The sequence below is a fragment of the Malus domestica genome, chromosome 15 (assembly GCF_042453785.1).
Source record: "Malus domestica chromosome 15, GDT2T_hap1".
In the NCBI taxonomy this organism is placed as follows: domain Eukaryota; kingdom Viridiplantae; phylum Streptophyta; class Magnoliopsida; order Rosales; family Rosaceae; genus Malus; species Malus domestica.
In genome coordinates, this window is record NC_091675.1 from 30,565,303 (window position 1) to 30,587,123 (window position 21,821).

The window sequence follows — 21,821 nt, forward strand, 5'->3', positions numbered from 1 at the left end:
TACTCGAACCTTTCTACAAAGGCTGAATATGGGTGAATGAATTCTGGAAACTTCGACCCTTTTTTTAAGGTTGAATCAATCATTCTTTGGACTCAACCATGTCAACAGGCACCGTTTTTGCTCCTTGATCAGTTCTGACCAATCTGCTGCTTGATTCACCATTTTTCTCTAAGTCAATAATTTTGAGCTGAGCAGATCCTGTCTCGGCCTGTATCACTGAAAGGGGATTATCCTTTAGAAGATGAGGCTGCCTAGGTCGATCAGTGGGTCCAATGTCATGGAATTTATTAACCAGAACTTCGAGCAATCTGTTGTGCACAACGCTATTATCACACATCTTTTCAAGTATGCTTTTTACCTCACGGCTGAACATTTGCTCAAATTATAAGGATTGTTCTTCAAATCGTAGCCGGAGAAAATATCTAGATAGTGGATCGGAGGCCTCATCATTGTCATTGCCACAATCTCCTACTAGTCATTCAATAAAAATGCCTTTTATCATTTTGATGTGGATTTCTGCATCACGAGTCTGACCGCTTACATTAATTTCCTTTCCTGTGGCTTCAGGTGTCACGGCAGCATGAGGATTATGTGCTTGTAATAAGCCATCGTGTCCTGCGCTTTGGACTGTATATGGAAGATTAGTCGTTGACTTACCCATGATTGTTTTCTTTTTTACCGACTGCGTTTCAATTTTCATGAACTTTGTAGTTTTAACACTGGGTCCCACTGGGCGTGCCAAAATGTTGACAATAAGAACTACCAAGACTACATGATGCGTAGGGCGAGTAATTAATAATTTAACTACGTCATTCGGTTGACTGCAGGGCTGCCAACTCGTCAGTCGAGTTCGGTCGGGGAGTAAAATATGTTGATGTGGTGTTGGGCGTGCTGCTGACTTCTTGATCTTGCGATTACGGCCGAGGAAGGAACACGTCTCGGCCTTTGGGTTCTAGAGCCTGAAGACAAGGCTGCTAGTTTCTTTGAAGTTCACAAATTGTCGGCACCAGGTTTGGTCTCGGTAATTATATTCGTGAGAGTTAGGTTCACTGAACTGGTACCAAACAGTACAGACACAATTACTCGAAAAAGAAAAATGTCTTGATTGTAAATGTGGTTCCGCCGTTTGAATGTTGAACTCTAAAATGTACTTGTGAATATCAAATCATAAAATAAAACTCGGTTTTCAATGTGCCGAGCCTAATAACCTAGTAGCACTTCATTTCGCCGAGAAGGCTGATGAGATGACTTCTACCAACAAGGACTTGGAAATCCTTGTTCACCGAGACTTGGATAAATAACCAATCGGCCTTGTAGCAGTGTTGTCTATCCAAACTGAAGGTGCTCCTCGGTCAGCTGATTCTGCAACTTCAGTGCTGTCTATCCAAACTGAAGATGTCGCCGATTGCCTTCACATTGCTATTTATCCAAACTGAAGATGTGTTGGAGGGAAGAAATGGGAAGAGGGAAAAATCTCAAGGTTGTTGAGAAGCTTTGCGTAGGGCAATTTGTGTGTTAATTTAGAGGGGCCCTGAATAATGCACTCCTTTCTCTAGTTATAGCAGTGAACCCCCTCATGGCTAAACTAGAAATGTACTCGGATTAGAACTCTTCAACCCAATCTGATCAAGTTTCGGCCAATCCTAATCCCTATAAGACTTTGAACCAAGCTCCTTAACGAACCAGATTCATCCCCTAATTTTAAGCATCTTCAGCTTTAAGACTCCTTGTTGCACTAAGGTTCGACTACCTCACCCTTATATAAACCAATCCTCCTAGCAACAAGATTCGGGCGACCTTAACTGGACAGCCCATGATAAGATTCTAGATGAATGTTACTGGGCTGAGAACAACACTAAGCTCAGCCCAAAATATTATTTTGAGCCCAAACAGTTCCACAACTAATACTCATATTTTGAAAATAATGAAGATCCCTTTTCTTAAAGGGCCTATATAAATCTTATATGTGTGTGTGGAAATCTCTGATTTTAGAACCCTAAATGACACTTAACCCAGGGTAATGTTTGATAGCTATTTGGATTTTAAATGTTTTGGACATGATAAAGTTTAAAAGAGAAAAACGGAAAGAAGAATAGTAGTGAAAGAGAGAACAATAAAGAAGAATGTATATATAAAAAAAATCTTTTAATTTTACTCAAAAAAAAAATCTTTAATATGAAAACAAAACAACTTAATATAGAATTTGCTTTCGATAAACAAAAGTTTGAAATATATTTGGTTTTTCTTTTTCTGCCTGTGCACACTTCTACAATTTCTACATCTTACCTAAGGCCATCTCCAACCAAAAGGTCCAGAGGGCCAGAAGGCTGAAAATAGCACGAAAACTGTCTCCAACCGAGGGCTAGGCCAGAGGGCTGTGGAATTTGAGAGGGCCCCACGGAATCGAAAACGGTTGAAGGGCTAGAGGGTTGGTTGCAAGCAGCCAGCTAGCCAGCCTGGGGCTGGCCAGAAAACTGCTTAATCCTGTCAGTTATAACTGATAGGAATTCTTAAAAAGAATTTTGAATCCAATGGCTAGCTGGCGCCAGTTACCGTTGGATTCAATTTTTTTTTTTAAATTCTCAAAAAATTCTATTTTTTTTTTCCTATAAATACCTAAACCATTTATTCACCATTCCTTACAAAAATTTCACCATTCCTACACCATTTCAATTCTCCTATTTTCCTTCCTCTTTCAAAAATCTATCCTTGAATTTTTTCAATAATTTGCAAATGGCCTCGTCTGCAATGAAAGGTAGGGCTTAGACCTGAAAAGAAGATGAAGCTCTTTGCAAGGCTTATAGATGGGTGTCAGAAGATAGTGTGAGGGGGAATTGTCAAACAAATGACGGTGTTTGGACTCGTGTGTCCAAAAAATACTTAGAGTTCTATGAAGGCACCACTCCAATGAATATTCGAAACCACGAGAGTTGTTCTTCAAGATGGAAGAAACATCTTTAGCCAAGTTTGAACAAATGACATCAAGCATTGTTAGCAGCCGCAAGTAGACATGATAGTGGCGCTAATTACTACGATGAAGTAAGTGTTTTCACAATTTATTTTAAATATTTAATTATATTACATTTAATTTCATAAATTAATTTCCTTTAATTTTTTTCTAGGTACGCCAAGAGGAGGAATTGTATATGGAGAGCAGCTCGAAACCCTTTCAGTTTCACAATTGTTAGGAAATTTGTAAAGGGTGGGTGTTATTTGAAGATCCACCACAGAGAGCTCCTACGCCGGTGTTCGGAACTACATCCTCAACTGCAGATATGAATGAAGATGGATCTCCAACCATTCAACAAACAAGGGTAGAAAATCTGTCTTCGGGTGAAGGTTCCATACCTAGGGCTATAGGACGAAACAAGGCACGAAGGTTGAAGGAAAAGGGCAAGGCAAATGATGATTACGCCGCTCAACATGAAGTGGCGGCCTCATTGTGATTATTGGCGGAGCAAAATGCCCTTGAGGCGGAAGAAAGGAAATGTAGGCATGAAGAACGGGCCAAACAAATACAAAAATAGATGGATGATAAGAATATGGAAAGGAACACTTCGAATTACACTCCAATGAGTAAGGCCTATTTTGATAGGAAAAAAAAAAGAAATTATGAGCCGACGGCAGTTGTTTACCTCTGACTATACTCCTACAATGGCGGATGATAAAGATGATGTTGATTATAGATATTAAATTTATGTTATTTTAGTTTTTTAATTTAAGTTAATGTTGTTTTCAAATTTAATTTGTAGTTTTTAAATTTAATTTGTCGTTTTTAAATTGTAGTTGTAGTTTTTAAATATAAGTTGTTGTTTTTAAATTTAAGTTGTTGTAGTTTTTAAATTTAAATAATAAATTATGTTTAGCTATATGGCTCTCTTATTTATCTACTCCTCTTTATTACTCCACTATATATAGTTCTAGTCTAGAACCGATCCCTCTAGAATCGCATGCCTAATTTGTGGTGGAAATTTATCCCAACAAAAGGAAGACGTCGTTACTTTTCACTTCTCAGAGGCAAAGTAAAGTTGCCATCCCGGCCAATGAAATGAAGTTTGCAATATGTACGAAAACGACACTATGATTTTCGATTTGCTCAGCCAGTACGTCAGCCCAGCCCAATCGTCACCGTACCATCCTCACCGCTACTCTATATATATACACCTCTTTTCAATTGCCCCTCCCTCACCATCGCTCTAGTTGTCTATTGTCTCATATATTCAGTGGAATTCAGTTTTAGTTGGTTTTTGTTACTTTTGAGAAAAATAAAATGGTGGTAACTCCAGAGCAAGAGCACCCAAAGAAGGCATTTGGATGGGCTGCTAGAGATTCATCTGGCGTTCTCTCTCCCTTCAAATTCTCAAGAAGGTTATTATTATTCTTTATAGCTCTCCCATTTATTTATTTTTCGTTTGATTTTATTTCTCTCAAATTTGTTTATGTGTACGTCTTAAACATCATAAACCCATTTTATTTCCCCTATTTTCTGATGTTGCACACCATAATCTGGCGTCGGTCTTTTGATAGAATAAATATAAAATAAAAAATCAATTAAGCTTCATAATAAACAGGTTGTGTAAAAGGAGTATAACCACGTGCGGAAATGTTTGTTTGAATACAATCCTTAGGGAGTGTTTACATATTCGTAAACTAGAATTACAATAAAGAGTTAGTTTTCATTATGGCTACTGTAACACCATGGAACGTGTCACATAAAAGATGAAAAGGCCACATATCCAATAAGTACCGAAGAAGTTAATAGTTATAATTTTTGGGTAGTATTACTTTTACGAGATCTGAGTTTTCATTTATGTCTAAATTGAACTAATTTCGTTACAGGGAAACTGGAGAGAAAGATATTTGTTTCAAAGTTCTGTACTGCGGGATATGTCATTCGGACCTTCACATGGTCAAGAATGAATGGGGTTCCTCTGTCTATCCTCTGATTCCCGGGTACTTATTTCTTCTCAACTTTTTAATTCAGTGGCGTGACTTTGAGTTTGATTAGTCAAACATATGTTTTCTTTTCTTCGGATATATAGAAGATAGAGAGAGCTATTGAGCAACCAACAAAAAATTGGAAGTGCTATTTAAATTTTCATACAATTAATTCGATAGAATATGTAATTAGTTTAGAGTGATGCTAGCAATTTCCATTTGTTTATGTTGGCGGAATTCATAGAAACAGAACCCGTAAGTACGATGCATGCAGCATGCTATAAAGATTTGTTTATATTATTTTTTGTTTAAGAAATAAACAAGGGTAGGGTTTAGACTCTGAAATTAATCCGTGTTACAACTGAAATCAATACCTTAAAATACAAGTATTTCAAGCAATGGAGGAAATAGCTCTACCCCATAAATAAAGACAATTGGTAAAATGACCTAAATCCATAATAACATTCGTAAAGAAGTTCGCCCCTCCATCGACATCTATTTAAAATGGTATTTTCATATAAATATACACATACACACTAGGCAATAGGCGTTCACACGCTCACATCCATCTTTATTGTTGATCACTTGATTTTTGAATTGAAAAAGTTAAATAAAAACAAAGGATAAGATCAAATAAGAATGTTTATAAGGAAAGAAAAAAATGTGTATATTTATCCTTTTAATGCCTTCGCCAATATAGTCCGCACTTTTGGTAAATATTATTGCTGAATACAGACGAAAGTGACTATACAGACGCATACTGCACACTGCTAAATTAGCTATACAGTCATTGAGCCAAAGTAATTATTTGATGGCCATATAAATCCATGTGGCAAGCATTTAAGGTGGAACAACCATGACATATGATGGTCCCCTGATGATCTGTGGCCTGTATAGCTGGGTCATATTTTCTTTATTTTCCAGTAACATCAGGACTTTATTTGATTGCTAACAAGTGACAACAACTGATTTAAGAGCATCTTCAATGAAGTTAGTGGAGGAAAAAGATGGTAGACCAATCTGAAAGTTTTTACTCATCATCTTTTTAATTTTAATTGTGTTTTTTTAATTTTTTTTTTTTAATGAGGCAATGGGGTTTGGATAAAATAAAAATTACCCCTAGGTTTAACTTGCTGGAATTATCAAAGTTTTACCATTAGTCCTAATGAGTTCTTCTTCTAATTAGAAAATGATATTAGTTTAACTAAGTATGAACATAAATGGGAAATGCAGACATGAAATGGTTGGTGTAGTGACAGAGGTGGGAAGCAAAGTACAAAAATTCAAAGTTGGAGACAAAGTAGGTGTTGGATGCATGGTGGGTTCTTGCCACGCTTGCGACAGTTGTAACAACCACCTCGAGAATTACTGCCCCAAAATGATACTCACTTATGGTGCCAGGAACCTTGACGGCACCATAACATGTGGAGGTTACTCCGACATCATGGTGGCGGATGAGCATTTCATAGTCCGCATTCCAGAAAACCTACCTCTGGATGGTGCTGCTCCTCTCCTATGTGCTGGGATTACAACTTACAGTCCCTTGAGATATTTCGGACTTGACAAACCAGGCATGCATGTGGGCGTGGTGGGTCTAGGTGGTCTAGGGCACCTCGCGGTAAAATTTGCCAAGGCTATGGGGGTTAAGGTCACAGTGATCAGTACCTCCCCTAATAAGAAGGAAGAAGCTATTGAACATCTTCATGCTGATTCATTTTTGGTTAGCCGCGATGAAGATCAAATGCAGGTGATTATTTGAAGGATTTGCTTTTGTACTTTAAATTGATTAGGTAGACGGGCAGTACGGGCTGGTCCCCTAACTTTGATACTATCTTAAATTTCAAGTAGACGGGCTATGGGCCCACTCCAACAACATCAATATTATCCCCACTTGGTCACATGCTCAATCTATCAGGTGTGGAGTTTTAATATAAAAAGCCTCAGTGTTAGTTAGAGTGGGGTAATTCTATTTAAAGAATTTGTTCTCAAGTCTTCTGGCCGATGTGGAACAGAGCAATTCTAACATAATCTTATATGTCGTCATGTAAATCTTGTAGGCTGCCATGGGGACATTGGATGGTATCATTGATACGGTTTCCGCACTCCACCCTCTATTGCCTTTGATTGGTTTGTTAAAGTCTCATGGAAAGCTTGTGATGATTGGTGCACCCGAGAAACCACTTGAGCTTCCAGTTTTTCCTTTGCTCATGGGTAAGCATATCACTGTTCTCATAGTTTATCACTTCACTTACGTCTAGTTGTACATTTTTACAACCGGTGATAGGTCATATTTTCTAAGTTTGCTTTCGATTTTAACCTTGTAATTGTGCATTATAACCGGTGTATTATGTTATTAACAAACGTTTATTTTCTAAATATAGGAAGGAAGATAGTGGCCGGTAGTTGCATTGGAGGTATGAAGGAGACACAAGAGATGATTGATTTTTCAGCCAAGCACAAAATAACAGCTGATATTGAGGTTATCCCAATTGATTACTTGAACACTGCCATGGAGCGCCTTGTCAAAGCGGATGTTAGATACCGATTTGTTATCGACATTGGAAACACGTTGATATCTAGCTCTTAAATTTTGCATCATCTGTTGTTGGATATTGTGGCCGGGTTGAAGGAAGAAATTGGGTTTAATTAAGTTGTTCAATTTTGTTGTCTGGTAAACTTCTCGTGTGAAAATTATACATTACGAAACCAACTTGGTCCAGATGTTGGATTCTAAATAAAATGGCAAGTATGCTTTTATTTGGAAATGAGTTATTTTTTATATTTTATTTTTTTAATCTAATTACAAACAATAACTACTATAGGGTTACACTAAAAGGAAGAATAAGGGTTTAAACCTGGGACATTACGAGTTGAACAAAAAAATTTTAAGCACCATGGTAATCCATCGCTTGCTATGGGAGAATGAGGTTCAAGAGAGAATGAGGTTAAAGATTTGTTTTTATTTTATTTTTGGTATCGTTGTGTACACGAAAGTTTCATTATTTCAACAACAAAAACTTGCGATAATAGATGTTAGCAAACCGACACCTTGTGGCCGTGGTTGGTTTAGGTATGCCCATGTAAACTAGTTTGCAAACGTGGGGCTTAAGATCACAGTAAAAATTGTGACAATACATCTTCATTTCCCTTTGTTTCCTTATATGGTTTTTTTTTTTTTTCTTTTCTCTGTGTGTGTGGAAAGCAACGACAGATTCATTGAAAAGGCCACAACAGTACATCCAATGCAACAAGTAAGGTTGAGGCAAAGAATAGCTCACTCAACCGTTATATTTCTTCACCAAAAGGTCAACAATAAGATTAGGAGGTTTTTCAAACCAAGAACAAGAACCATGGGCATGGTGAGCTAAACGATGGACAATTCCCTTAGCATGTAGGCGAGTGTGGGCAAGAACAACTCCAGTGACCCCGAACAACACTTTTACATCCTCCACAATGTGTCCAATGAGAGACATGTTGATGAGAGGCTGTTGTAATGTTGTGATCTGGAGAGAATAGCACCCTAATTTTTTATAACCTTTTTCTGCAGACAACGCACCCCTTCTCTCTATGTTAATAATCAGGATTTGATTGATTTGAACAAGTTGCCATGTTTAATTTAGGTGCTTTTCTTTCTATGACCTAATTACTGACGTTTGTTGACCCGTTTGGAATTGCTTATCTAGAAAGGTCCTTATACTACTCTAAGCGCTTTTATTAAAAGTTGTTGGATATATATCAACAATCTATGATAAATTTATATATGCTAATAAATAAACAGTGTATGAATAATGAACTAATATTAAACAGAAATATTGAAGATCGAAGCTTGCGTACCGCAATGTCCTTGAAACATAAATTTCGCCCCTACTCAATGCTTGTAGTTCTCCGGACGTCTGTTTCACCAGGATTCAACGATCAAGTTAGAATTCCAGCACCGGAAAACTTAACTTCTAGCGAATTTCCTTATGGTACTCTCAGTAAGAATGCTATGGATTATAGAAGGAGATTTATGTTTTCTGTGTTCTAAATGCCATGCAGACGGATGTATATATAGTGGGATTATGTCTGTTCGGAACAGGTATAAGAATGGGATGTGACTATTGGGAGACATCTCTTCAGATGGGGTGCAGTGCTCTCTGCGTTTTTCATTGACTCAAGACTTCATCTGAAAAGATGAGTCTGTTCAAATAAAAATTAATTTAATTAAATTTGAAATTAATTAAAAATATTTAATTTTCAGAGCCCAAGAGCCCCAGGCCAATCTTTTGATAATTAATTATATATTAATTATGTATTAATTACCAATTAATTAGTGCACCCCAAAGCCCAACCCCAAGGGTGAGCCCAATTTTATTCTCCAAGGCTTATTACTCCAACCACTTTCCATAAAGGACAAAGCCTTATAAAGTGATGAAATCTTTTGGGAATGACCAATGTGGGACAAAGAAATTTCTACTCAAACTACTCAAATTTCCAACAATACCTCATATTTGAGTTGAAATTTCATTCAAACTCCAAACACCAACAATTACCCCACATTTGAATGCAAATGTATGACTAGGCTGCTTAAAAATGAGAGAGAATAGGCATCATATGCATCGGGTGAAGTGTCTTTTGGACTTGAACTTACCCTAATGAAAACATATCGGATTTACTTGGTGACGCAGTGGATGTGGAAGATCTTGAACTTTTCACCGCAGTAGTAAAACGAGACAATATGCTACACACATATGATGTTTGCCACACGTCAATTCATACGGTTGTGTTCATTTCGGCCTTGAACAAATCCCGGATTTCGTAGGACCTGTAGAGAATTTAGCCATGTCAATTCTCATAAATGTGGCCCCATTTACTCCTATATAGGTGACATTAATTAAGAATAGTCTGCCATATTCCTCTTGATAACAAGATATTAATGTCATTAAATGTATAAAACATAATCCCTCAAACTTCAATAGACAACACACATATTATCATAAGAATGGGTAAGTTGTGTGTTCAACTTTTGAATCAAACTCAACCAGTTTGCCTATTGAACCTAGACCATGGGATCTCTAATCAGCTAGGTTAGGTTTTCACCTAGTTCAATTCATTGAATTAACTTGAGACGCATTCCTCTTGATGTAAATAATATTTGCTCTCTTGGTAGGCCTTTTGTCAAAGGATCAGTTATATTTTCCTTTGACTTCACATAATCAATGGATATTATTCCATTGGAGAGAAACTTCTTAAGAGTATTATGTCGACGCCTGATGTGTCGTGACTTCCCATTGTATACATGGCTTTTGGCCCTTGATTGCACGGCCATACTGTCACAATGTATACATATAGCAGTTACCGAGCTATACATTTCTGTTTAGAGGATTTCCAAAATATTGCTGCACCTCCAAAGGTAAAAACATATTCACTTGTCGACTTGGATTCTGTAGTGTCAGAAATCCAATTGGCATCACTGAAGCCTTCTACAATAGGTGGATACTTTGTGTAGTGTAATCCGTAGTCAAGTGTATTTTTCAAATACCTTAACACTCCTACTAAAGCATCCCAATGATCTTGTGCCGGATTACTTGTATATCTTCTAAGCCTACTTACTGCATAAGCTAAGTCGGGTCTAGTTGAATTCATCAAGTACATTAGACTTCCAATTACTTGAGAATATTCAAGTTGAGATTTGGCATCACCTTTATTTTTCTCCAACTTGCATCCAGCATCAAAAGGAGTTGCAGTAGGTTTGCAGTCAAATTGACCAAACCTTCGTAATTTTTTTTTTTTTTTTTTTTTTTTTTTTTTTTTTTTTTTTTTTTTGCAAATGGGATTGTGTAAGGACATACCCTTCACTATTTCTCTTAATTTGAATTCCTAAAATGACATCGGCTTGACCTAAGTCTTTCATGTCAAAACTTGAATCCAACATTTTCTTTGTTTTGTTTATTACATCTTTATCGCTTCCCATTATGAGCATATCATCCACATACAAGTAAGCAATAACACAAGTTTTATCATTACTCTTAATGTAGACACATTTATCAGATTCATTTATTTTGAACCCATGTGTCAACAAAGTATGATCAAATTTCTCGTGCCATTGTTTTGGTGCTTGTTTAACTCCGCCTATGTCTTACATGGCCGGTCCCAAGCCCGGATAAAGGAGGAGGGGGAGGGCGTCAGGTAATCGACAGCCGGCACTCCATGATCACGTCGAATCCTTATGAAAATGAATCCAGAACAAAATCGCGCTAAAGCTAGGGCGTCACCCGTAAGTGGCGCGCTGTGTGGCCCGAGCACAGTGATAAGTGAGCAAGGGTCGCTGTATCTCCATCGGCACCCGGATGCAGTGTTAAATGAGCAAGGGGGCCATAGAAACTTCTTTTCGAACGACTCCACTCAAAGTTGTTTGGGAGCATATGCTCCTATCAACTTTACCCGGGACACACAAAAGAAGTACTTTGATCCTATTAGACAGGGGAGGGTGAAGAAGCTAGGACAGAAGGGTAGAGTTCAAGAGAGCAAAATGCGTTTAGGAACGTGGAATATAGGAACCTTAACGGGAAAATCTATGGAAGTAGTGGAAGTTATGGTGAGGAGAAGGATAAATATTATGTGCCTACAAGAAACTAAGTGGGTTGGTAGTAAGGCAAAGGATCTAGAAAACTCAGGGTTTAAACTTTGGTATTCGGGCACAAATAGAACGAGAAACGGTGTTGGCATCATCGTGGACAAGACCTTGGTACAAGATGTTGTAGATGTCAAGAGGGTAGGAGATAGAATCATGGCAATCAAGATTGTAATAGGACAAGAACTTATCAATGTGATTAGTGCGTACGCACCTCAAGTAGGGTTGGATACGAGTTCGAAGGAGAAATTTTGGGAAGATCTTGGAGACTTGGTGCAAGGAATTGCTCAGACGGAGAAGTTATTTATAGGAGGAGATTTAAATGGACACGTGGGCAGGGAGACAGGCAACTATGGAGGTTTTCATGGTGGCCATGGTTTTGGGGAGAGAAACGAGGATGGGGAAGCTATCTTGGATTTTGCAATGGCATATGATCTCTTCTTAGCCAACACCTTCTTTAAGAAGAGAGAAGAACATGTGATCACCTACAAGAGTGGGTCGTCAAAAACACAAATAGATTTTCTTCTAATGAGGAAAGGGGATCGTATAACTTGTAAGGATTGCAAAATTATACCAGGAGAGAGCGTGGCTAATCAACATCGCTTGTTGGTGATGGATGTACATATCAAAAGAGTAAGACAAAAGAACAATACTTGGAAGTGCCCAAGGACTAGATGGTGGAATCTAAAAGAAGAAAAACAAGTCATTTTCAAAGAGAAGGTAATCACCCAATGTGTGTGGGATAGAGAGGGGGAAGCTAGCCAAATGTGGGATTCCATGGCTAGTTGTATCCGAAAAGTAGCAAAAGAGGTATTAGGAGAGTCCAAGGGCTTTGCCCCACACCAAAAGGAATCTTGGTGGTGGAATGAGGAGGTACAAACAAAGGTGAAGGCTAAGAAGGAATGTTGTAAAGCCTTATACAAGGAGAGGACCGATGAAAATGGTGAAAGGTATAGAAAAGCGAAGCAAGAGGCGAAGAAAGCTGTCAGAGAAGCTAAGTTAGCGGCTTACGACGATATGTATAAACGACTAGATACCAAAGAAGGAGAGTTGGATATCTATAAACTATCTAGAGCAAGGGAAAAGAAGACAAGGGACCTAAACCAAGTGAGGTGCATCAAGGATGAGGATGGAAAGGTTCTTGCTACAGAGAACGCGGTTAAAGACAGATGGAGAGGTTATTTTCATAATCTTTTCAATGAAGGACATGAAATGAGTGATTCTTTAGGGGAGTTGAGTAACTCAGAAGAGTGTAGAAACTACTCTTTTTATCGTCGAATCCGGAAGGAAGAAGTGGTTGTAGCTTTGAAGAAGATGAAACATAAAAAAGCAATAGGCCCAGACGATATACCAATCGAAGTGTGGAAACTTTTGGGAGAGACAGGTATAACATGGCTCACTGACCTTTTCAATAGGATTTTGAAAACGAAGAAGATGCCAAATGAGTGGCGAACGAGCACTTTGGTGCCTATCTACAAGAATAAGGGTGACGTACAAAATTGCATGAACTATAGGGGTATTAAGCTAATGAGTCATACAATGAAGCTCTGGGAAAGAGTCATTGAGCATAGATTGAGGCAAGAGACACGGGTTTCGGACAACCAATTCGGGTTCATGCCAGGGCGCTCAACCATGGAGGCAATCTATCTCTTACGAAGATTGATGGAAAGATATAGAGATGGGAAAAAGGATTTACACATGGTCTTTATAGATTTGGAAAAAGCGTATGATAGGGTCCCAAGAGACATTCTTTGGAGGATTTTAGAGAAGAAAGGAGTACGAGTAGCATATATCCAAGCTATAAAGGATATGTATGAAGGAGCAAAGACTGCCGTAAGAACTCATGAAGGACAAACCGAAAGCTTTCCCATAACTGTAGGATTACATCAAGGCTCATCCTTAAGTTCTTACCTTTTTGCGTTGGTAATGGATGAGTTAACAGGACATATTCAAGGTGATATTCCTTGGTGTATGCTTTTCGCAGACGATATAGTGTTGATAGATGAAACTCAGGAAGGGGTAAATGCAAAGCTTAACCTTTGGAGAGAAGTGTTGGAATCTAAAAGTCTTCGCCTAAGCCGATCAAAGACAGAATATATGGAGTGCAAGTTCAGTGCAAATGGAGGCCAAAACGAGTTAGGGGTGAGGATCGGAGATCAAGAAATACCAAAGAGCGACCGTTTTCGTTACCTAGGATCTATCTTGCAAAAGAACGGAGAATTAGATGGAGATCTCAACCATAGAATACAAGCTGGATGGATGAAGTGGAAGAGTGCATCCGGCGTGTTGTGTGACCGCCGTATGCCACTGAAGCTCAAGGGAAAATTTTATAGGACGGCAATAAGGCCGGCGATGCTGTATGGCACAGAATGTTGGGCGGTGAAACATCAACACGTACACAAAATGGGTGTAGCGGAGATGAGGATGCTTCGTTGGATGTGTGGGCACACGAGAAAGGATAAGATTAGGAATGAGGATATCCGGGGTAAAGTAGGAGTAGCCGAAATTGAAGGAAAGATGAGAGAAAATCGGTTACGGTGGTTTGGACATGTGCAAAGAAGGCCTACTGACGCTCCGATTAGAAGATGCGACTATGGGACAGAGGTTCAGGGCCGAAGGGGTAGAGGAAGACCTAGGAAAACTTTGGAAGAGACTCTAAGAAAAGACTTAGAGTACTTGGATCTAACGAAGGACATGACACAGGATCGAGCACAATGGCGTTCTAAGATTCATATAGCCGATCCCACTCAGTGACTTGGATTTTCCAAGTCTCCAACCGAGAAGTTTTCCTCACTCGGGAAATTAAGGGAACACTACCCCAACCTACATGCTCCACTCAGAAAGCTTCAACATACAAGCTTCAACATACAAGCTTCAACAAAAGAAAATTCAAAGAACTTAGCGAAGAAGGCTTTGGTGTATTTAACACAATACGTTGAAATGAAGGAAAGCTTATTTATTGATATTCCCGATAAGCTACAAATATGTACATATACATGAGTCAAAATAAACACACAAGAGGGAGCCTTCACAAAGGTTGCTTAGGAGAAGTCTCAGCAGTCGGTAGAGCCCCAGAAAGAGAAGGCACCGGAGGGGGATCATTTGGAGCCTCAGTACTGGACAGAACCCTAGAAGGAGGAGGCATCAGAGGTTGATCATTTGGAGCTTCATTACGCGGTACAGCCCCAGAAGACGAAGGCAATAAATGCCTTTGGAACAAACCCACAAATCTCTGATGATCAAGTAAAACCTGACCATCAGTTTCCTTCATCTGGTCAAGCTTCCTCTTCATGTTTGTAGCATAGTCATGTGCGAGCCGGTGCAACTGTTTATTCTCATGCTTGAGCCCTCTAATCTCCTGTTTGAGACTCATCACTTCAGCCGCCAATGATTCAACTTGGCGGGTTCGAGCAAATAGGCGTTGGGCCATATTAGACACAGAACCTGCATACTGAACACTGAGAGCCAGCGAATCCTTAACAGCTAACTCATCAGACCGTTTGGAAAGTAGTCTGTTATCTTTGGGAGTGAGAAGGTTCCTGGCCACCACCGCAGCGGTCATATCATTCTTCATCACGGAATCCCCAACGGTAAGAGGACCAGTAGGGGAGACGAAGGATGGGCGCCATATGTTGTCTGGAGAAGGCGGGGCTGCCTCTTCAACAAGGTTCAAGTCAAAACGACGGTCGGAGGGGCCAGACATTTTCAAAGGTGTTGAAGAGAGAAGAGGTCGGACAAATCAAGATCTTAGAAGTGCAAGAATGAAGCTTCTACTGGTGGAGATTCAAGTGTGCTTTGGAACTTAATGCCAGCCCCTATAAAAATCTGCACTCGACGGAGCTTCAGAAATCGAAGAGGCGCCTGCTCAGAAATCGAAGAGGCGTTTGCTTTCTCAAAAGTTGGGCTACTTAGAGATCACGAGGGTTGATCTCAGAAATCGAAGAGGTGTTTGCTTTCTCAAAAGTTGGGCTGCTCAAAGACCACGAAGGCCGATCTCAGAAATCGAAGAGGCGCTCGCTTTCTCAAAAGCTGGGCTCCCCAGAGACCACGAGGGCCGATCTCAGAAATCGAAGAGGAACCTACTTTTCCAACCTTGTCAGCACCTATCACACGCACACTCAGCTTTGAGGAAATTATGGGCATTCTGTCAAAGACTTCTGAGGAAGTAGAAAACACATGAATCTTACTGTTCAATCACCCATTTCCCACACGCAACAATAGCTCATGGGTACCACAGATAACTTTGCCAAAGTTCTCTGCCAAAGTTGAGCACGTGAAGCTTGCAGCTCCCACTACATCGCTCTGACCAAGAAGGGTAAAAGAATAGCAAAGAAACAGCACTAACAAAGTTTAGACCCATAAATTTTGAAGGTCTAGCTACCATATTATTACCCACAAGGGTAAAGGAACAGTACCACTGCTGGATAATTGGAAAGTCCCTGTGTGTCAACCTCTGTGCTTCGTGGCAAGGTAGACTAGCAAACATGCCCAACCTTTACTCACATTCGAGAAAACACTCCCAATAAGATTGCTTGCTCCAAAATCGAAGATGCACCGTCCTCCGAATCTAAAGAGCCAGACTCCCAACATGACTACTTTCTCAAAATCGAAGAGAGGGTAAAGGAACAGTACCATTGCTGGATAATTGGAAAGTCCCTGTGTGTCAACCTTTGTGCTTCGTGGCAAGGTAGACTAGCAAACATGCCCAACCTTTACTCACATTCGAGACAACACTCCCAACAAGATTGCTTGCTCCAAAATCGAAGAGGCACCGCCCTCCGAATCTCGAGAGCCAGACTCCCAACATGATTACTTCCTCAAAAATCGAAGAGACACTGCTCTCCGAATCTCGAGAGTCAGACCCCCAGCATGATTGCTTTCTCAAAAATCGAAGAGGCATCGTTCTCCGAATCTCGAGAGCCATATACCACAGACCACTTTTTCAAAGTGCTCTGACAGAGTTAAAACATGTGAAACTGGCAGCTCCCACTACTGTGCTATGACCAAGCAGGGTAAAGGAATAGCATTACTACTTGTTGTTAGGGAGACTCCTATATATGTCGACCTCCATCCCCAACGGACAGGCAGACTTGCAAAAATGCTCAACCCTTCATCATATCTGAGAGGGCACTCCCAACGAAGCCTTTCGAAATATTCAGCTTTCTTTCCCCCCGATAATACCTCTGCAAACAAGCTATACTAGAGCAAGAATATCTCATATCATCAGGGTTAAAAGCAAGAGTATCCCATATCATGCTTTTTCCCTGTCTTTTCTTTTGGCCTTGTTTTTACCTGCAAGACAAGGAGAAAGAGAGCAATCAGTCAGCACTTTGAATCAAGCTTCCAGCCAGGAACTGACTGCCTGGAACCCCTTACCTGATTACTTACCTGGCATTGCTCTCGAGTACTCATCTTCAACATCTTATGTTTCCAGGGAAGATTCCGCATCTGCTTGAGGAACAGATAGGGCAAGTGCGAAGGATACAAGGAAGCATGTGGAGACAAGCGTAACAGCACACGTGCCGATACATCCATTACTCTGTCAAAAGAAAAAGTATCCCATATCAGCAGGGTGGAACGTACTCTAGATTTGATGGACTTGTTTTGACCCTCAAATTCTTCAGTCGGCCTTATACTCTGGAGGAAACCAAAAAACCCTCCAGCTCAGTTCAAGAATAAGCCTGTGGAACGTTACTTCTTCAAAAGCAAAAGTATCTCATATCATCTCTTCTCATTTTTCTTCTCTTTATCCTTCATGCTGCTGCAAGATGGGGAGAAGGTGAACAATCAGTCGGAGCTCTGATTGCTTACCTTGTCTGTCACCTCTTTCAGCAGACCCCCTAGCTCGGCGACTTGGGGGACTCCTACTACATGGTTTGTATCGCGCTTGACCAAGCCTGAAACTACAAGTAAGCTTCAAGTGAAATTGATACATTACCTTGTGCATCTCCACCAGTTAAAGATACCACCCTTGGATGGAGGAAGAGTACTTCCAGAGAAGATGCCACATCTACCTATGAGACAGATAAGGCAAGTCAAGACGACACCACACTCCGATACTTAGAAGTTTCGTGATTACGAGATCATTCTCCCACAATATTTCCTAATGTCATTTGTACTAAATCATTCACTTGTACTCACTAAAGGAGAGCTTGAACCTATGTACTTGTGTAAACCCTTCACAATTAATGAGAACTCTTCTATTCCGTGGACGTAGCCAATCTGGGTGAACCACGTACATCTTGTGTTTGCTTTCCTATCTCTATCCATTTATATACTTATCCACACTAATGATCGGAGCAATCTAGCGAAGATCACAAAAAGCGACCGTTTTCGCTACCTAGGATCTATCTTGCAAGAGAACGGAGAATTAGATGGAGATCTCAACCATAGAATACGAGCTGGATGGAAAGAGTGCATCCGGCGTGTTGTGTGACCGTCGTAGGCCACTGAAGCTCAAGGGAAAATTTTATAGGACGGCAATAAGGCCAGCGATGTTGTATGGCACAGAATGTTGGGTGGTGAAGCATCAACACGTACACAAAAGGGGTGTAGCGGAGATGAGGATGCTTCGTGGGATGTGTGGGCACATGAGAAAGGATAAGATTGGGAATGAGGATATCCGAGGTAAAGTAGGAGTAGCCGAAATTGTAGGAAAGATGAGAGAAAATCGGCTCCGGTGATTTGGACATGTGCAAAGAAGGCCGTCTGACGCTCCGGTTTGAAGATGTGACTACGGGACAGAGGTTCAGGGCCGAAGGGGTAGAGGAAGACCTAGGAAAACTTTGGAAGAGACTCTAAGAAAAGACTTAGAGTACTTGGATCTAACGGAGGACATGACACAAAATCGAGCGCAATGGCGTTCTAGGATTCATATAGCCGACCCCACTTAGTGGGAAAAGGCTTTGTTGTTGTTGTTGTTGTTGTATTGTTTTGGTGCTTGTTTAAGTCTATATAATGACTTAACTAATTTGCACACTTTGCTTTCTTGTCCTTTAAGCACGAACCCTTCAGGTTGTTCCATGTATGTTTCTTCATCTAGTTCTCCATTTTAAAATGTTTTTTTTACATCCATTTGATGTATATCAAAGTTGTATGTAGCCGCAATCGCTATTAACCTCCTAATTGACGTTATGCGAGAAAATGGAGAATATGTGTCGAAATAATCCAACCCTTCCTTTTGGCGATAACCTTTGGCTACTAAACATGCCTTGAACTTATCAGTGGTTCCATCCACCTTAAGTTTCTTCTTGAAAATCCATTTATGGCCAATTGGTTTACTACCGGAAGGTAAATCAACCAATTCCCATGTGTTATTTTCCATAATGGATTCCATTTCACTTTTAATTGCTTCCTTTCATAAAGGAGCCTCGGAAGAAGACATTGCTTCTTTAAAAGTTCTAGGTTCATTCTCGAACAAGAAAACAATGAAATCTGGTCCAAAGTTTTTAGAAACTTTGATTCTTTTTCCTCTTCTTGGTTCCACATCTTGGACACCAGAAGAAGAGGCTTCATCATGACTATGATCATGAACCCTCTTTGTATTAGAACCAAATTCCTTATCTTTGTAAGGAAATATATCCTCAAAGAATTCTGCATCCGCCGATTCTAATATAGTTTTCACATGTATGTCAGAAATCGATGATTTTACAACAAGGAACCTATAAGCAGAACTATTATTTGCATATCCAATGAATACACAATCAATAGTTTTAGGTCCTAGTTTCATTCTTTTTGGTAACGGAACTTGCACCTTTGCTAAGCAACCCCACACTTTGAGGTTTTATAAGTGAGTTTATGTCATTTCCATAGTTCATAAGGTGACTTGTCAATCTTCTTTAGAGGAACCTTATTCAATATGGTATTTGCAGTAAGTAAAGCTTCACCCCACAAGCTGTGTGAAAGCCCTGAACTATTTAACATGGAATTAGTCATATCTTTGAATGTTCTATTTTTTCTTTCGGCAACACCATTTTGTTGTGGTGTGTATAGAGCCGTTGTTTGATGTATAATTCCATGTTGTGCACAAAAATATAAGAAGGTAGTAGACTCATACTCTCATCCTCTATCGGATCTAAGTGCTTTGATTTCTCTCTCTAGTTGATTTTCAACTTCGGCTTTATATGTCTTAAACATATTTAAAGCTTCGTCCTTGCTATGAATCAAATAAACATAGCAATACTTACTGCAATCATCAATAAAAGTGACATAATAATTATTTCCTCCACGAGTTGGTGTGGATTTAAAGTCACAAAGATCACTATGAATTAATCCAAGTAATTCATTTGACCTTTCCAGAATTGACCTTCTCGTTTGCCTAGCAAATTTCGATTCAGTACATGTTTACACTTATGATTAAAATCAATTTCAAATTTAGGTAATAATTCTAATTTAACCATTCTTTTCATGGAATAAAAACATGCCAAATATTAGAAGACTCAACAATATAAGTAGAAGCATTTATTTTATTAGCATCATCAATGGCAATTACATTGAGTTTCACTAGGCCATCAGCCACATAACCCTTTCCAACAAACATCCCACTTTTGGTAAATATAAATTTGTTCGATTCCATTACAAATTTAAAGCCCTTAGCAATCAGAATAGGTCCAGAAACCAAGTTCCTCCTTATTTCAGGAACATGCAGCACATTCAGCAAGGTGAGACTCTTTCCAGATGTGAATTTGAGTACCACTTTGCCTTTGCCCTCCACCACAGATGAGGCAGAATTGCCCATATACAGCTTTTCTCCATGGGTAGCAGAATGATATTCAGTGAATAGATTTCTGTCAGCGCATATGTGCTTAGTAGCACTAGTATCCAATAGCCATTCACTCACATTTGAGACCATGTTGACCTTGGACACAACAGCAGCCAATTCTTCATTGGTGGTTGCCATGTTAGCATGGTTGTTGTTTCCGTTGGTATGATTTCCATCCTTGCGATGATAACAATCTTGTGCCTTGTGACCAGATTTGCCACACACATAGCATGCGCCCTTAATCTTCTTCAGATTCTTGCCTTTGGGAGCAAGGGCAGATTGTACAAACTGCTTAGTTTTCGGAGCCTTATTCTTCTTCGACTTGGCCTTGGAGTTTCCTCCCTCAACATAATTTGCATTGGCTTCAATGGCAGCAAACCCACCAGAATGGTCTGCCTTTCTGTGGTTTTCTTCCACTCATAGCCTCAGGATCAAATCCTCCATATTCATTTCACGACGCTTGTGCTTGAGAAAAATTTTGAAGTCATTCCACAAAGTTGGCAATTTTTCAATTATCACCCCAACTTGGAAATGCTCTTTGATCTCGCATCCCTCGGAGTGCAGTTCATAGATCAATTTATGGATTTGTTCGACCTGAGAGACAACAGATTTTGAATCCACTATTGTATATTTGAGAAACTTACCGATAACAAATTTCTTTGAACCGGCATCATCAATCTTATACTTTTTCTCCAGCAATTCCCACAATTCCTTTGCTGTCTTGCACAGAGAATAAATGTCGTAGAGATTGTCATCCAAACTATTCAGAATATAATTCTTGCAACAAAACTCAGAATGATTCCAAGCTTCAATTGCCATGACAGTCTCTTTCGTCATTGGATTCTCATTAGACTTCGGAGCTTCTTCTATGACAACATGAGCGAGATTCATTATTGTCAGGAAGAACAACATCTTCTGTTGCCATCTCTTGAAGTCCAACCCTTTGAACTTCTCAGGATTTTAAGAGTATTTCGGCACAGCGCCATTCACATTTACAAATTGTTGATCCATAAAATTTCTGTTTCAAGGTTGTTGGATATATGTCAATAATCTGTGATAAATTTATATATGCTAATAAATAAACAGTGTATGAATAATGAACTAATATTAAACAGAAATATTGAAGATCGAGGCTTGCGTACCGCAATGTCCTTGAAACAGAAATTTCGCCACTACTCAGTGCTTGTAGTTCTCGGAACGTTTGTTTCACCAGGATTCAACGATCAAGTTAGAATTCCAGCACTGGAAAACTTAACTTCTGGCGAATTTACTTGTGGTACTCTTAATAAGAATGCTATGGATTATAGAAGAAGATTTATGTTTTCTGTGTTATAAATGTCATGCAGACAAATGTATATATAGTGGTATTATACTTCTTCGCAACATGTATAAGAATGGGATGTGACTGTTGGGAGACATCTCTTCAGATGGGGTGCAGTGCTCTTTGCGTTTTTCATTGACTTCAGACTTCATCTTTGTTCAAATAAGATTTAATTTAATTAAATTTGA

The 21,821-nt window shown here is 39.5% G+C and overlaps 1 protein-coding gene across 1 annotated transcript; it reads left to right on the plus strand.

Moving 5' to 3' along the window:
* The first annotated feature begins 3,942 nt into the window (after window positions 1-3,942).
* LOC114821662 (probable mannitol dehydrogenase) lies at window positions 3,943-7,703 on the plus strand. Its single transcript, XM_029094686.2, has 5 exons — window positions 3,943-4,368; window positions 4,840-4,953; window positions 6,172-6,685; window positions 6,996-7,149; window positions 7,320-7,703. The coding sequence occupies exons 1-5, from the start codon at window positions 4,271-4,273 to the stop codon at window positions 7,523-7,525; spliced, it is 1,086 nt and encodes a 361-aa protein (XP_028950519.2). The 5' UTR covers window positions 3,943-4,270; the 3' UTR covers window positions 7,526-7,703.
* Window positions 7,704-21,821: the final 14,118 nt, after the last annotated feature.

What these genes read in the sequence shown, in the direction of transcription:
- LOC114821662 (XM_029094686.2), top strand. Translation starts at nt 4,271, where the DNA reads ATGGTGGTAACTCCAGAGCAAGAGCACCCAAAGAAGGCATTTGGATGG. An exon ending in GTCTATCCTCTGATTCCCGG is followed by an intron (nt 4,954 to 6,171) that starts GTACTTATTTCT and finishes TGGGAAATGCAG; the next exon opens with ACATGAAATGGTTGGTGTAG. An exon ending in AGTTTTTCCTTTGCTCATGG is followed by an intron (nt 7,150 to 7,319) that starts GTAAGCATATCA and finishes TTCTAAATATAG; the next exon opens with GAAGGAAGATAGTGGCCGGT.